Source organism: Corvus moneduloides, chromosome 2, assembly GCF_009650955.1.
Source record: "Corvus moneduloides isolate bCorMon1 chromosome 2, bCorMon1.pri, whole genome shotgun sequence".
Lineage (NCBI taxonomy): Eukaryota > Metazoa > Chordata > Aves > Passeriformes > Corvidae > Corvus > Corvus moneduloides.
The window spans coordinates 44,010,404-44,026,280 of NC_045477.1; the positions used below are offsets into that span (position 1 = coordinate 44,010,404).

Below are 15,877 nucleotides of genomic sequence, written 5' to 3' on the forward strand. Positions count from 1 at the left end.
AAAATCCATTCCAGGTCAAAAATGTAATAGGAAATGAGGAATTTTTAGATTGAAACATCTTGGATTTGCAGCTTAGTGCAGTTATCTAGGTGATAATGGAGAAGATTTGGAAGTTTGAGGTTGTTTGGCTCTTTTATTATTTCCCAGAATTTAGGTTTGATTCACCTTCCCTGGGAAGAGTAGATTGAAGCTGCCCATGCAAAAGTGGTAGAAACTGCCTGAAGGAAAGTCAGGTTCGTGTTGCTACTTTAACCACTCTGCTCTAACCATCCTAGCTCCTCAAAACATAGCAGTTTTTGATTGCTTCTTCTGACTGCTAGTCTGAGATTTTTGTGAGAACTGTGTGTTGTCAGGGCCTCTGTACTCACTGGTAAATGAAAAAAACTGAATGACTTGGACATAAAATTCACCCACCATGTTCACTTCAGAATAGACAATATAAATGCAGGTTCTTTAGGTAACATTTATCATATGACACTCAAAAAGATCACAAATGAAGGTGTAAGTTTTTGCTTTAGGTAGGTATATACCACAGTCTTTCTACAATGACAAGCTTAGCTAGACAGACCATACTGTGGTAGCTTGATAATATTTGGAGACATATTTAGCTCAACTGTAAATGCCCTAGGCAAATTGACTTTGCTCACCTGTTAGGAATTAAATGAGCTGTGTAGCTCATTAGTGTGGGGTTCTTCCAGCCCAAATGTGCAAAGGATAGCAATCTGCTGTGCATCTGATCTTCTAGGTATTATACAATGAACAAAGCCCACTTAAAATTTTTCAGTATTCACATTTGGCAAGTATCAGAGCTACTGATAGCATGTACCTCAAACCTCTGTTTCACATGCGAATACTTCTTGTATATAAGTGCTACTTTTTTCAGAACACTTTTGGAAAGAGTCCCAGGAATCACCTGTAACCATGACCCATGCAGAACTGCAAGAAATTGACTGATTTTAGCCTTACAAGGGTTCATTTATCATTATCATTGTTAACACAGTTTTATTTTAAAACAGATGACCGTGATGGTTACTTAAACCATTGTTACTTAAAGGAGCAACTAGTCAAGTACAAGGTGTGTTCAATTTATTTTAAGAAGAGCTGGTGAAAGTACAAGGGAGAAATGTACAGGATTCAGGAGGGAACACTCAGAGATACACGCAGATACAGAATCACTATGTCCCAGGGACTGACTGGCCAGCCCGCAAGGTCCCTGGAGAGAATGGATTCTTGGAGCAGGTGGCATCTTGCAGCTTCAGCTCAGCATGCATAGAAAGATAAATCCCTCTGGCAGCTCCTGGCTATGCCTTTTACAGCTTCTGGACTTGCTGGCCAAGTCTTTGCTGGAAGGTTCTGGGGTCATCTGGATCTGTTCCCCAGGGCCAGACACCCATTCATATCCCAGACAAACTCATTTTGGGGCTAGGAGACATGATCTCCCAAGCAGTGCATGCAACCCCTCTTTCAACTTCACCCTGCCCTCGGCCTCACTCATCCCCCCTGTGGAGCTGCAAGATCTAGCCAAGCCTACAAGGGAAATCTACCAGTCTCACACTGGTGACCAAGTAACACACTGCAGTAACAATACCAGACTCAGGCAATGAGAACTGTCATCACAGCAAATTGCCCCAAAGAGTTACAGAAGAAATGTGGTTTCAGATATGCCTCTAACCAGCCACAGGTACTTAGGCATTTAGCTGCATTTGTGCTCGACATGAATAGAGGAATACAGGCTGTGTGAAAAAAAATGTCACCCATCTCTTCTCCCTGTCCTTTTCACTGTCAAAGTGCCTATTCATATCAGTATCCACTTGCTGCTGACCTTCTGCCAGCAACAACCTACTTCCCAGCTCTCCCAGCCTACTCAGCTGGGTTTTCAGGCTGTCTGCCCATGGCTCCCTCACCCCAGCCCGAACTACAGAAGAACCTGCTGCAATTCTGCTTACCAGAAGTCCAACGATTTCCTTTTATTTGGCTCTAGTGCCCTTACCAGCCATCTGGGGACTGTTAGTGTTTGTTATCCCATGTGATTCTGAGACTTTAAAAGAAATCTGAGGAATCTATTGCTCAGCAGATTTATTGTAACATTATAGTCAGCTGAAGATCCCAGGAGGGCAAAGAAATTTCTCTGATGCGGGAATCTCTTTTGACACAATTCTTCTGTTACCGTGGGTAAAGGCACTTTCACCAAGGCCAAATACATGCAGTTTGTTCCACTGGGAAATGAAGAGTGTATGTCCCTATCATTTCCAGTATTATGTCCTTTCTCTAGGCAGTTTGTATGGTTCTCTCTGGGGATACCTAGATTGCTAACTGTCCTTTTCCCTTTTGCCACTTTCCCAGCACATCATTACAATCTGGCATTTGTTCCTCTCTATCTGTTGGCCTGCCCAGCTCCCACCCCACCTTCCTTTCCAGGTCCATGCCCCTTTTGCACCTGCCGATCTGGTTCCCCCACACCTCCCCCAGTATTTCCTTTCTGCTCCCAATACCTTTGCAAAAGTCATGCTTTTAACAGTCTCCCACGATTTTCCATGCCGGCCTGGTGCCCTGCCCCGGCATCCCTCTTCTCCTGGCCCAACCCTACACTTGTTGCCCGCGGGGGGAGCTGGACGCTGGGCACGGGCTGTAGCCCCAGGGCAGCATTCCCTCGGCGCGGGTAGCCGCGCTGCGCTCCGTGGGCTCCCTGCGCTCGGCGCGGCGGAAGAGGGCCCGTCTGGCCGCGCACATGACGGCGCGGTGGGAGGGCGGCCCCGGCGGGCGGCTCGGCCGCGCCACCGCCCAGCGGGCGGCAGAGGCGGCCCCAGCGCGCACCGGCGGCGGCGGCGGCAGGGCCGGGGCAGCGGGAGCAGCCGGGACAGCGGGGGCGCGGAGCCGCGGCCGGAGCCGGGCAGCGCGGTGCTGAAGGGACAGCGCCCGCCCCGCCCCGCCCCGCCCCGCTCGGGCAGCCGGCGGAGACCACGGCGCGGCGCCCCGGGAGCGGGGCGGGGGGAGCCGGCACCCGGGCCCCGCCCGGAGCGGCGGGCGCAGGGGCCCCGTCCTGCCCCCGCGGGAGCGGCGCCCCGGGCCCCGCGCAGCGCCCGCCGCCGCCCGCCCGCCGCGCCGATGCCGGGCGTGGGGGCGATCGGGGCGCGGTGCAGGCACCGGCCGCGCAGGAGCCCCAAGAAAAGCCCCAAGGCGGAGCCGGGCCAGGCCGGGGCCGCCATGGACGCGGCGATTTGGATCTACCAGTTCCGGCTGATCGTGCTGGGCGACTCCACCGTGGGCAAATCCTGCCTCTTGCACCGCTTCACCGAGGGCCGCTTCCCGGGGCCGCTGCATTCCGACCCCACCGTGGGGGTGGACTTCTTCTCCCGGCTGGTGGAGATCGAGCCCGGCAAGAGGGTCAAGCTGCAGCTCTGGGACACGGCGGGGCAGGAGCGGTTCAGGTACAGGACCTGGGATCTTACCCACACCCCCTCCCGCCCACTCCCCAAACCTGCCGGCTGCCGGGCACACCCTGCTGCCCTCCCGGCCCTGTACCCTCCTCATCCGACACATCTCTGGCCCCAAGGACTTTACCTTGCCCCCCAGCACATTTCCATTCACCCAATTGTTGCCCCAAACAGTCCTCCACCCCATTGCCTGCCAGTGGTCCTAGCCCTGTGGCCCACCATCTCTCTTGCCCCACTGTCCACCAGTTCCTTTTCAAGAGTTTCCTTCCTCACCCTTTCCCCTCAGACACACCAAAGAACAGCTACCCTTCTCCTCCCAGCTCTCACTGTGGGGTAACAAGTGGCCTTGTCCTGTTTCTTTTTCCCTCCCTCATCTTGCCCCTGAAGTCCTGGACCTAACATAGAAATTCCTCCTCCACATTCTTTTCTTTCTTTGCTGCAAGAGCCCTCTGCCTAACTCTGCATTTCTTACTTTGTCATCCCCTCCGAACTCATCCTCCCCTGCAGTATTTCCCTCTGCCATTAACTCTCCCATGCAATCTGGAGACCAGGCCACCTCCCAGCTCTTCCTCCTTCCAGCACAGCAGCACCGTGTGCACCAGTGCAGCCGTGGCAGTGTGGAAGCCGTTGGGCAGCCAGCTTCAGTCCCTTATTAGTGTTTTATCTGCCTTCTGCACCTGCTGTGATCTGATGATTGCTTCACTACTACCTCTACCATTTATAATGTAGCTAAAATAGCTCAAATGCTGCACTGAGTATTAAATACTCTCCTTTCTCCCCTTTGTTACAAACAGGTAGCAAAACTACCCTCTTTTCCTTCCCCAGAAGTCTCAGTCATTTCCCAGTTTACAAGCTGATACTGTCACTCACTCACTCTTGTATCTCCGTTTTATCTGTAGTACTTGCCACTTCAGGCAACTTCTGTATGGATTTTAGTTTGGACTTGGGGTTCAATAGATGTGAATTCATGGCACGGGCAAATGCGTAGCCCATCTCCGTGCACCTGAACTGTGCACCTGTTGTTACTGGAATGCTAGCAGGAGGATTGAAACGGGCCTTTTCACTGGCCAAAATCAATTCCTCTGTACTCCCTGTCTTCCATCGCAACAGTTGTGCAGATTCCCACACCCAGCTGAAGAGGTGGGATTGCATTGTTTTAGTGGGGGACAACTTTTTTTTTCTCTATGATAAGCCTTAGAGTGAAACAACAAACAAGGTTCCTGGGCTTGCATGAGTCACAACTTCAGATGTATTTTTGTAGGTAGGCTTCTGAAGGGTTAGCAAAGAAATTAACAATGTTAATGGAAAGCTCTTAGCATTTTTCACCCTCTTTGTGCTCTCCAGACAGAATGCAGAATACTTGTAAATGAGTGACTAAGAGTGTACAGTCTCTTTATTTTGAATGTGCTGACATATAGCCAGGATGGCCAATGACAAGACACTCAACTGAAAGAAATGCAAATGCACAGAATCTTGCATACATTTAAAATCAAATTATAGTCATCCTTTAACCCCAGAGTGCTCAGGGAATATACACTGATGAGTCATGCAGTCAGCTGCTCTTAAATTTACCTCTGTGTTTTTTCTAAGACTCAGAAGATACAACCTGAAGAAAGTCGTTTTAAATATTTGCATTTGTTTTTCTGCTAAGAGTTTCTTGTCAGTTGGTGTACTAAATATCATGGTGTTTAATGTATAGTCTGTTTCACATTTAGTCAAATAAATTATAAATATTTTGTTAAGTTACACCACAGGTTTAAATGTTGCACATTCCCTTCTCTGCTAATGGAGAACACTACAGATCACAAGCAAAGACGATCTTAGGGAAGAGCTAATTACTCCAAGAAGTTATCTAATTCTGGGGAACACCAAGCAGTTTGCAGTTCTGATTTCCAATTCTGCTCTGGCTCACTTGCATTGGGATTTTAGAGGAGGTAAAACCTGTCTTTAAAGCTCCCTGGGGAGTTCCCTGGATGCAGGGCAAACTACTGGCTGCATAATAATCCCCTTCTTTTGGTCCCAGGCATTAGGGACATTCCCAGGGGAAAAGTAAGGTGTGACACACCTGCCATTACAATCTCTTAAAAAATGTCATGTACTTTCTCGGAGGAATTATTTGGAAAAAATTCTCACGTCTCTAGTTCATTGATTATTCCGTATTTGAACTGGATTTCATGCATTGGCTTAGAAATCATCTTTAACACGCCCTGACAGGGCAGTTATTGAATATATTTATTTTGACATCAGTAAGGCATCACTAAGCAGCATCTCCCATTGTTTGAGGTGCCACATGGACAACAACATAATCACTAACACCTTTAACACCTTACTAGAACAAGAACCTACAGACGTGCAGTATAGCCTCAGGTCTGTAATGCAGATTAACGAAAATGAAGGGTAGACCCTCAGTTTCTTTCTATGTTCAGATCAGTCATTTAGAGAAATCTGCTACTTTGGCTGTGTTTTACATCATCTACTTTGCTATGATTTTTGTTTGTTTGTTTAATTTTCCCATATTTAAATCCAATAATATATTAAATCATGAAACCGCCAATGCTATAAAATGCTCAGTAGTGGTGCTAAGACTGAGAGCTCATTTAAGTAGAGGCAAAATATTGTGGGGGTGATTCCACTGACCCACTTTTTAGTAGACCAGAATATTAGATACATTCTGCTTCTAGCACGTCTTGAAAATAAAACTCTATCCTATTCTTTTTCAGTAAGCAATATGTATTTTCAAAAGTAAGACCATTAAAATGTAGTCTTTAGTCATAGTATAAAAACAACTCTTCAAAATTAGATAAAGCTTCTAGTGAAAGTTTGGTTCATCTGGTAAAGATCAGTAAGATCATAATGAAAAAGAAACACCGTGACTGCCTTAAAGCCTCCCTAAACCATAGTCTGATGTGATTATACAAAGACTTAGAGAATCATAGAATATCCTGAGTTGGAAGGGACCCACAAGGATCATCAAGTCCAACTCCTGGCCCTGCACAGGACAACCCCAAGAATCACACCATGTGCCTAAGAACATTGTCCAAATACGCTTCTTGAACTCTGTCAGGCTGGTGCAGTGACCACTTCCCTGGGGAGCCTGTTCCAGTGCCCAACCACCCTCTGGGTGAAGAACCTTTTTCTAATACCCAACCTAAACCTCCCCTGACACAGCTTCAGGCCATTCCCTTGGGTCCTGTCACTGGGCACCACAGACAAGAGATCAGTGCCTGCCCCTCCTCTTCCCCTCACAAGGAAGCTGTAACTGCAATGAGGTCTCCCCTCAGCCTCCTCTTCTCCAGGCTGAACACACCAAGTGACCTCAGCCACTCCTTGTATGGCTTCCCCTCAGGGCCCTTCACCATCTTCATTGCCCTCCTTTGGACACTCTCCAATAGTTTAATGTCTGTCTTACATTGTGGCACCCAAAGCTGCCCCCAGCACTCGAGGTGAGGCTGCCCCAGTGCAGAGCAGAGCGGGACAATCCCCTCCCTTGCCTGGCTGGTGATGCTGTGCCTGGTGCCCCCAGGACAGGGTTGGCCCTCCTGGCTGCCAGGGCACTGCTGACTCATGAAGTGTAAAAGCACTGGGACAGGTTGTGTGGGGCGTGGTGGCATCACCATCCCTGGAGTTATTTAAGAAATGTAGATGTGTCAGCTCAAGGAAGTGGTTCAGTGGTGAACTGTGCAGCACTGAATTAACAATCATAGTCAATGATCGTAAAGATTTTTCCCAGCCTAAATGATTCTGTAGTTCTATGATCCTTTTCTCAGATTTTAGAAAACCACATAACATGATACTGTATGCATCAATGTGTCTTTAAAAATTTTGTATTGCTTTTTTCTTGAGTTACTGTTGAATCTCCTTTTTGGTAATGAGAAAACTAGTTTCAAATTATACGTACCAGAAGTACAGAAAAAATGACTGTTGTGCCTCCAATATATTTACCCAGTTTTTGTGATGTACAGTACAAAGTTACAGAATACTTTTTAGTCATCGGCATTAAATAATTAATTAAATAATTAATACATTATGTGTATGCAATACATACACATAATTCAATATAATGACTTAGATCATCAGCTACTGTAAATTAGCACATCTCTGCAGAAGGGACTTACAACAGATGAGGGTACTGACTGCTGTGTATAAGCATCCAAAAACACACAGAGGGCTGTTTCAGTACTCCAGTTCATAGATACATGATATAACATCTTCTTATATAGAAATGCTTGGCAGATGAGGCATTGCATTTTCAATACTAACCTACTTTCTTTCCTGGCTAATGCATTTCTTTGTTTTCAAGGTTTGGAGCGGGGGGAGGGTTGTTTCAGTTTTTCGTTTGGGTTTTCTTTTTTATGAAAGTACGTTGTATTAGCTTTCACTTCTCCAAATCAAATCCCATTTTTGTCACCCACATTTGCTCTGACTAGAACTACATAAATTATTTTATGCCTTCATTTGTGTTTGCAGACACTCTAAAGGGAAAAAAATGGTTACGAAAGCCAGAAGCAGATCCTTATGGCACCTATATTTAATACTTCACAAAATGTGACACCCCTCATTTATGGTCTTGAGTAATTTTGGGGAACAGTGTGCCATTTTTCATATCCAGGCTATTTGAATTAATCTGAGGTTAAGATCCTGTTGTCTTCACATTCAGAGAGACACTGCATGGAGTCTATTGCTGGGAACGTAGAAAAGATCTTTCTAAGCATTAGGAGAAACAGTCCCTCCCTCTTATCTAAATAAAACCATTTCAAATGCTCTTTGCTGTGGCTAAATGAATTTAGATATGCCAAGAAATCGAAGCCTTATTTATCTGTGCACTTACCTATCTGTAATAGGACTATTGCTGCTAATTATACCTCTGTGTTCAAATTGTTATCAAAAACTCTGTGAAATGCAATGAGCTGAGAATCGGAGGGAGCTACTGTTATAGAAAGATGTGCTACTGTGAACAGTTCATCCTCCTTCCGAAAGTTTCGAGGCTGCATCCTCTTCATAATCGTGAGATAAAATGGAATTCATTCTTAGCTTACATTATGATTTCAAATAATGACTGTTTAGATATTGTGCATCTCATTTCATTTGCAGAATACTTCTGTATACACTAGCTCTATATTTATGCCAGCAACAAGTGCTTGTGTCCACTCTTTGGTAGGCTGTCACTTCCTTTAAAATGTCTCCTCTCACCTTCTTTCTCCCCTACTGCTCATGATTAGAGAATTTAAATAATTTTTTAGTTCCTATATTTTTCTCTCTCTCTCCCTCCCCATTTTTTTTTTTTTTTTAATTTTAGAGCACATGAAAAAATTTTCAACCAAAATAAGAGTTTCTGTCTTCCAAAATTCCTTCCAGTGAATGTTCTGGAGCTTAGAGGGCTCAAAATTAGAAAATATCTCTTGCCAGCCCTCATGCTAAAAAAATGTAAATGTATAAAATATAAAGAGCTTTTGATCCTCTGTGAGAGAGATGCTGGAGGCAGATGTGTCCCTTGCCTGTAATAAGTGTGTGTTTGCCCAGCTCACTCAAAACTTTTGGACAGTTTTGTTCAGGGAGTTTCCTTTCTCTGCCTGTTACCTGTTGACTTCTGCAAGCACAAAAAGTTACGGTTATCTATATAACCTTTCTTTTAAAGAATGTTTCTGCAAGGAATGCAAAAGGATATGCCTGTATATTGGCAAGTTTAGGCTCCAGGTTTCTTGACATATGTGTACATATTTCAGTTTGAAATAATTGATTATAACAAAGTGAAGTGCATGTTTATATGAAGCTGAAGGACTCAGACTTGACATCAGAAGTATATATCTTTTCTTCTCTGAACATGTCCCACAGTTTGCTAATAAAGACCACTTTGCAGAATAATTCAGCATTCAATATTTGCCCTAGAGGTGTCGGGTTCAGGAATGTTTAGAAAGTGAATTTTGAATGTAAGAAAAAAACAGTAATCTAGTAGATAAATTAATAAATTTCAGTCAGCTTTTAAAAAGTAAAGTTATTTAATAAAACTTGTAAAAGATAAAAACATATTGCCATATGGAAAAGTAATCACCTTTGAATAAAGTGAAAATGCATTTTAATTTTCCTTTTTCCTTTTATTTCCCCTTCATAGATCAATAACACGCTCTTATTATCGCAATTCTGTGGGTGGCTTACTAGTGTTTGACATCACAAATCGACGATCTTTTGAACATGTGAAGGACTGGCTAGAGGAAGCAAAAATGCACGTGCAGCCCTTTCAGATTGTGTTCCTGTTAGTAGGACACAAATGTGACTTAGTGTCGCAGCGTGAGGTTACAAGAGAAGAAGCTGAAAAACTGTCATCTGACTGTGGTATGAAATACATAGAAACTTCAGCAAAAGATGCCACAAATGTTGAAGAGTCCTTTACAATTCTTACACGAGACATCTATGAACTTGTAAAAAATGGAGAAATCTCAATACAAGATGGATGGGAAGGTGTCAAGAGTGGCTTTGTTCCGAATGTTGTACATTCATCAGAAGAAGCTGTAAAGCCCAGAAGACAGTGCATCTGCTGAGTTTGTAGCATGCCAAAGAGCCCATGGGGTGTTTAGAAGATGATGCCAATCTAAATGACAGAAAAATAATTTTGAAACAATATTAGATCATGACATAGCTGAATCATAGAACAGTAATTTGGTTTTGTATCCTTCTGTCTAGGTTATAATCCATAACACTTTAAGTGCTTTTTTTCTTTACAGAGTACAATAACTTTGTGTGGTCTTCAGGAAAAGAAATTATATATTGCTAAAGGGAAAACTAATTCTATAGCAAGACATTGAGAAAGCGCAATAATCATCGTGACAACATCCTCTCTTGGGCTTTGTATTTTGAATACTGTTTAAAATCAACATCTCGTTAGGTGAGGATCAGATGAGCTCATTACTATTGTTCATCCTGCCTTAGCTTTGGACAAGAAGATATTATACCTTATACTTTTTTAATGGGATTCTTTACTCAAGTGCAGGGTTGCTAATAACCATTAAAGTTTAGAATGCTGTAGAATTTGGTAATAAAGATAACTAAGGAAAGCAAACTGAAAGATTGCTCCAATAGAAAACACTTTTGATATGACAATGAATACAAGCCTTACTAAAAACAGAATGTTTAAGAAAAGATGATTTATTTGTATACAAAAATAGGGAATAGAAACCGTGGAATTTATTACTAAATATTTTCTGAATTGCCAATGAAACTAAACATAACATCACATATGATCCAGCTGTTATTTGACTTGTATACAAAACAGTTTTTCCAACCACTGGAGTTACATTTCAGTGGCCAGATCCTCAGCTGGGTAATCATTGTCACACTGATGCCTATGGAATTACGTTAATTTACACAAACAAATTCCATATTAGCTTTAAAAAATAAACCTACTTCTAACTAGAAGTGAAAGAAGTTTAAAAGTGCTGCAACCCATGGGAACCCAGGCCTTAAATTTGAATAGGGCAAGGACAGTTTTATTCTTAGCAGGCAAATGTTAAACTGTTATCTAAAAAAGGAAGATTTTAAACAAAAACTGTTATGAATAGAGCATTTGGAGAGAAAAGAATTTCTAAAATAATGCTTGGCTACAGAGAGCAAAGTTAGAGAACTCCTATTCCAAGAAAGAAACCCATAATAGCTTTTAATAACAGCAATAGGAGAAATCTGTGATCATGTAGCATTTTACTGAGCTTGGAGTCTCATCTTCCTATTCCTCTGAATATAACACACTCTAGCTTTATGCCAACTAGGTCTAGCACTTAAATACCAAATAAATCTATTTCTATTTTACTGTAGTAGTATAAAAGATTACTTGATCTCTAGAGTTGATAAACATCTACAATTTATCTGGCATACTCATAACCACCAAACATCAAGCCAGTTATCTTCATATAAAGGTGTGTTATCATGTACAATTCTCCTTTTTCAAGACCAGGCAACAAGTCTATCTAATCTAATTTTCTTCTTTAACAAGCATATGTTGGTTTTCTCTCAGGTTACTTTTATGTTCTTTTACAATCCTTTTTCAAATATTTTTTAGTATGGAGACAGGTTGCTTGGTTCCACTTACTTTATACATTTAGGGCAACTAAAACCATTAACTTTGAAGGGAAATAAAAGTTTAAGTTTTTCTAAAGCCTAAGTCTTACTTGCACTGAGGTACAGTTACACTATCATGGAAGGATACAGAGGCCTTAATATAAACAGGAATCAGCCTTAATTCATTAGCAAATAAAACAGTTAATTCTAGTCTCAGCATGCAACAGAGTAATTGCTGTGAGCCTGATTCTCTATTAAACTACATGTATTGACACCAAATCAACTTTGTTCGGAGGGTATTTGAGGCCCTCTTTATGAAGTAAACATGACTACAGATGCCAAAAGGTAGCGCAGAATCAGGCTGTGTGCATTTGACACTGATTCCCCTATGATATGAGGCCTGTGTTGTGCATCTCAGAAGATCTTCTCTTCGTTGTTTAAGAGGCCAACAAATAAATGTGACTGGGGAGTCAACAGACCCAAAGTCTACCACTGGTTCGCTGTGTGTTTCTGAGCAAGGCATTTGTGTTTTCTGTGCCTCACCTTCTGTATCTCAAATATAGAGATGATTGTTCTTCCTCAAATTCACAACGACTGCTGAGACCAAATCAGTCTCTATGATCTCCAGTCCTGGACTCTACCCTCTGTGTGCTACCTGGTTTTGAGTGTTTAGCACCATGGGATGTGGATACTGGTTTCTTCTGACATACCCAAATAACAATAATAATAATTTAAAAATTAAAACAGCTTTATAAGTGCCAGGTATTGCTGTGAATCTATAATTCATTGCACATTTCATTACTTTTAGACTAAAATCTTGTATCTTAAATTTTTTTTCCTGAATACTCTGGAGCCAATGAGATTTTCATTCTGTATGAAAAAAAAAAGGGTTGTACTGGGGGGAAAAGGGCTGGGAGAAGAGGGGAGTGGAGGGGAGGTATGCACAGAGAAATAAACAATCATCAGAACAGAGCCTTAATCTCTGTTGTCAATGTTGTACCTGTGGTGTCACATTTATTACACTCGGAATAGAGCTTTTAACCAGATTCAACTGTGTAAGGAACTGGTATTGTCAATGCAACTAGAAGAGAAGTTCACTGCATTTTAAACTACTGTGCACATAGTTGTCTTATTTGTAATTCCTAAAAATGTAGATTAACATGTACTTTCAAACATTGTCTGTCTTTATGATATATTAAAACACTAATGTACCGTCTCACTACACACTTGCAGTTGATAGAAATGTCTGATAAATAGATAATTTGTTGAAATGCATTGTTTTCTTTTCAGATGCTTTGCAATACGGTATGTAAGTAACAGCTTGAATAAGCTGTAGAACAGGTTATAGTTCAGTGCATGTATATTCGTTTTCCCCCCAAGGAAGCATGAATATTGATAACAGAATTAAATTCCCAGAAATTACAGACATTAGATAAATCTTACTTGGTAGCCAAATTAAAAACTATAAAATATTTAATAAGAAAACACAAACTTTGCAAATTAAGGTTTGGTCAATCCCAGTTAAGAAGTGGAAAATGTTGAAAAACCTTGACAAAGGTTTTATTTGGATTCATAGGCCTGGGAAATGAATGGATAAAAAGTATTGTTTTGGACTCCTAAAATGTTTAGACTTACATTGCTTTTATTTGAATTTTGATAACGAAGAGTAAATATCTTCCTCTACTCATTAAAATACTTTACACATGAATCCTTCAGATATTTTGGCTTGTTTATAATTGGATCCTTCCCATGTAAGAAGCAGAAACTAGCCTCATTCATACGTTAGGAATCAGCCAAGGAAAAGATTTTGAGGTAGCAAATGTTCCTATTGCTCATTTATGCCTTCAATATGGAATAGACTTACTGATCTAACTTCAAACTGGTGACTGTCCTGTGCTCACAGATAATAATGCAGGCTTGACTGAGGCCCCAGGCCCTGTGCTGAGATCCCTTCTGCCTCAGACGAACACACTGGTACCCAAGTCGCCTGTCTGAAAGCGAAGGTGGGTGGATGCACCATGATCTCAGATATTTCAGTCTCAGCATTTCAGGTCACTTAGGGACTACACGCTTCATTGCCCTCTTTTTACGTAATTAACATCCAGGAAGAGTGCTTTTTCTTCACTGTAGACCCTGGAACAATGTGAGCTCCTCCAAATCTCCACCTTTGCTTTTTATGCAGAGCTGGCACAGCAATTTCAGCAACCTTTATTCAGTCTTGAAGAAAAAGAAGGAAGGCTGAGGGTTTATTCTCTACATGGACATGGAACCTTACCACAAACATGCTGGACTGTTTAAGAAATCATTACTTATCAAAAAACAATTGTCAATAGCAAAAATTTGCATTGCTCATTTCTCAGAGTCTGTACACTATCTTCCAAAAAAGTGAATGAAATTAAAATTCTAAAAGAGGAATCTGTAAAATATAACTCTCCCTAAAAAAGCCTAATGGATAGGACTACGCAACAAAATAAACAGATCAAAAAAATAATAAATAAGTCAAGCCTTTGTGCAATGATCCTCTCCTCTAGTACTTAACTGTGTGGTAACACAAACGTTGCCTAATTTCTTTAAGGATAATAATGGTATAATTGAATGTATTTAAAACTAGAAGAATTCAACCAAAAAGTCATCTGCCTGTCCTCAGAGGAAAAATATTACTATCTCATGAATGCATGTAAACTTACTTCCCAGCTCATTTCTAGTAGTAATTCAATGTCTGGGTCTAGTGCTACATCCCAGGATGCTCGCCTCTGAAAACTGACTACCTACATTTGCTGTTTTACTCATCGACATTTCCCCTTCTGTGAAGTGAACACAGCTGTGGAAAAGCTGAATTTTTCTTTTAAGCATGGCAGAATTGTTTATTGCGTGTCAACAAATGCGCAAATCTGATAAAAATAATGCAACCAAAGATGTGCCAGTTGAGCTTAATACGAAGACTACAAAGGCACGGGTTCCTGAATACAATTTACCTTGCATAATACTTAATCAGAAGCAGTGTGAAGAAAACGAAGTTGGTTCTGCAAATCTAAAAGCCTTTTCCCAAACAGGACTTTTAATGTGGAAGAGCCGGATATATAGGCAGCAGATTCTAAAGTGCAATCGGTTTTCTTCATGGAGTTGCTGCTCCCACAGGCAACCAGTGGAACAGCAAACACATGGCTAAAATGAGCCCAGGAAAAGAGCTTCATAGCACCAATCCACAAAAATATACACAATGTGGGCTTCTTACCCTGGGGAGTCAGGGAACAGTCATTTGGCCACAAACGCCACTTGCATGGCTTCTTCTCCCATGAACACCCATCACCCACAGAGGCTAGACAGGAATGGAGAGTAGCAGGCTCTTTATGGAGGAGTTTAAATAAATCTTCATTTAAACTCAAACAGAGGAATTCAAAATCCCAATCCTAAAATTCTAGAGTGGATCACTGTCTTTGAAAGTATTTAATTCATTTACTTCTCAGAGAAAGTAATGTTTTAGGCTAGGCCTGAGCTATGCAGGGATGGATGCTCAGTGTGTAACCAGCAGAGAGATGACTACTCCCTGGGAGCAGTACTGGGAGCCAGCTGACAACACCCTCCAGCAGCCTCACAGGCTACAAGGGCAGCTCAGATTAAGATTAACCTGATCACAAGCTGCTAAAGGCTCACCTTGCAGCTGAAGAGCTTCTACAGAAAGGTAAAAATAGAAGTAGCAAACCCAAAATCTATGCATTGTAAATAAAAGCAATGTCTAGGTAAAGAAACTGACATTTCAGCTACAGTTCAGTTACTGCAATTCCTCACTGCTGTGGCTTCAAATCTGCGCAGTCTATGCAAATGGAGTTTTCCAACTCCGTGAAAATTGTGGAAGGACAAACAGCATCCTGTAGCAATAAAGCCAATCACCAGGGAGAAGGCTGCACAAGATAGGGGTGGAAGGAGGACGCAGATAATTTCTTCCATCCCTGCACAACCCTGGGGGAGCAATGAGACTCCGCTTCCAGAGCCCTTAAGACCCTGTAGAAATATCCATCACTGTTGTTGGACTTGTGGGATGAAAGAACGTGCCAAGGGCCTGGAGTTGGCACAGAGATGCAGGCTATTGGCTCCCTAACTCCAGTGCTCCCTAAGGGTAGGTTACCTCTGTGGCAGAGCTGCAGGAACGGTTGGGTATAACTCTATGCTGGCACTATGCCTACATTGCATAAAAGCAAATGTCCACATTGCAGGCTTTTTCCCCTTTCACTTTCTCCCCCATGTGGTTTCTTTACAGGAAGGGACTGTCAGAAGACATATCTGGCACCAAGGTCTGACAGTGAGGAGGGCAATGGTTGAAAATTTTAGTGGTAGTTGCTAAGTATTAAGGTACTAAAACTGAAGGGAGGAATTGTGGAAAATATTCCAGTCATAAT

General features: G+C 42.2%; 1 protein-coding gene across 1 annotated transcript; it reads left to right on the forward strand.

Moving 5' to 3' along the window:
• The first annotated feature begins 3,086 nt into the window (after positions 1-3,086).
• RAB39A (RAB39A, member RAS oncogene family) lies at positions 3,087-13,188 on the forward strand. Its single transcript, XM_032099312.1, has 2 exons — positions 3,087-3,428; positions 9,544-13,188. The coding sequence occupies exons 1-2, from the start codon at positions 3,106-3,108 to the stop codon at positions 9,968-9,970; spliced, it is 750 nt and encodes a 249-aa protein (XP_031955203.1). The 5' UTR covers positions 3,087-3,105; the 3' UTR covers positions 9,971-13,188.
• The last annotated feature ends 2,689 nt before the right edge of the window (positions 13,189-15,877 follow it).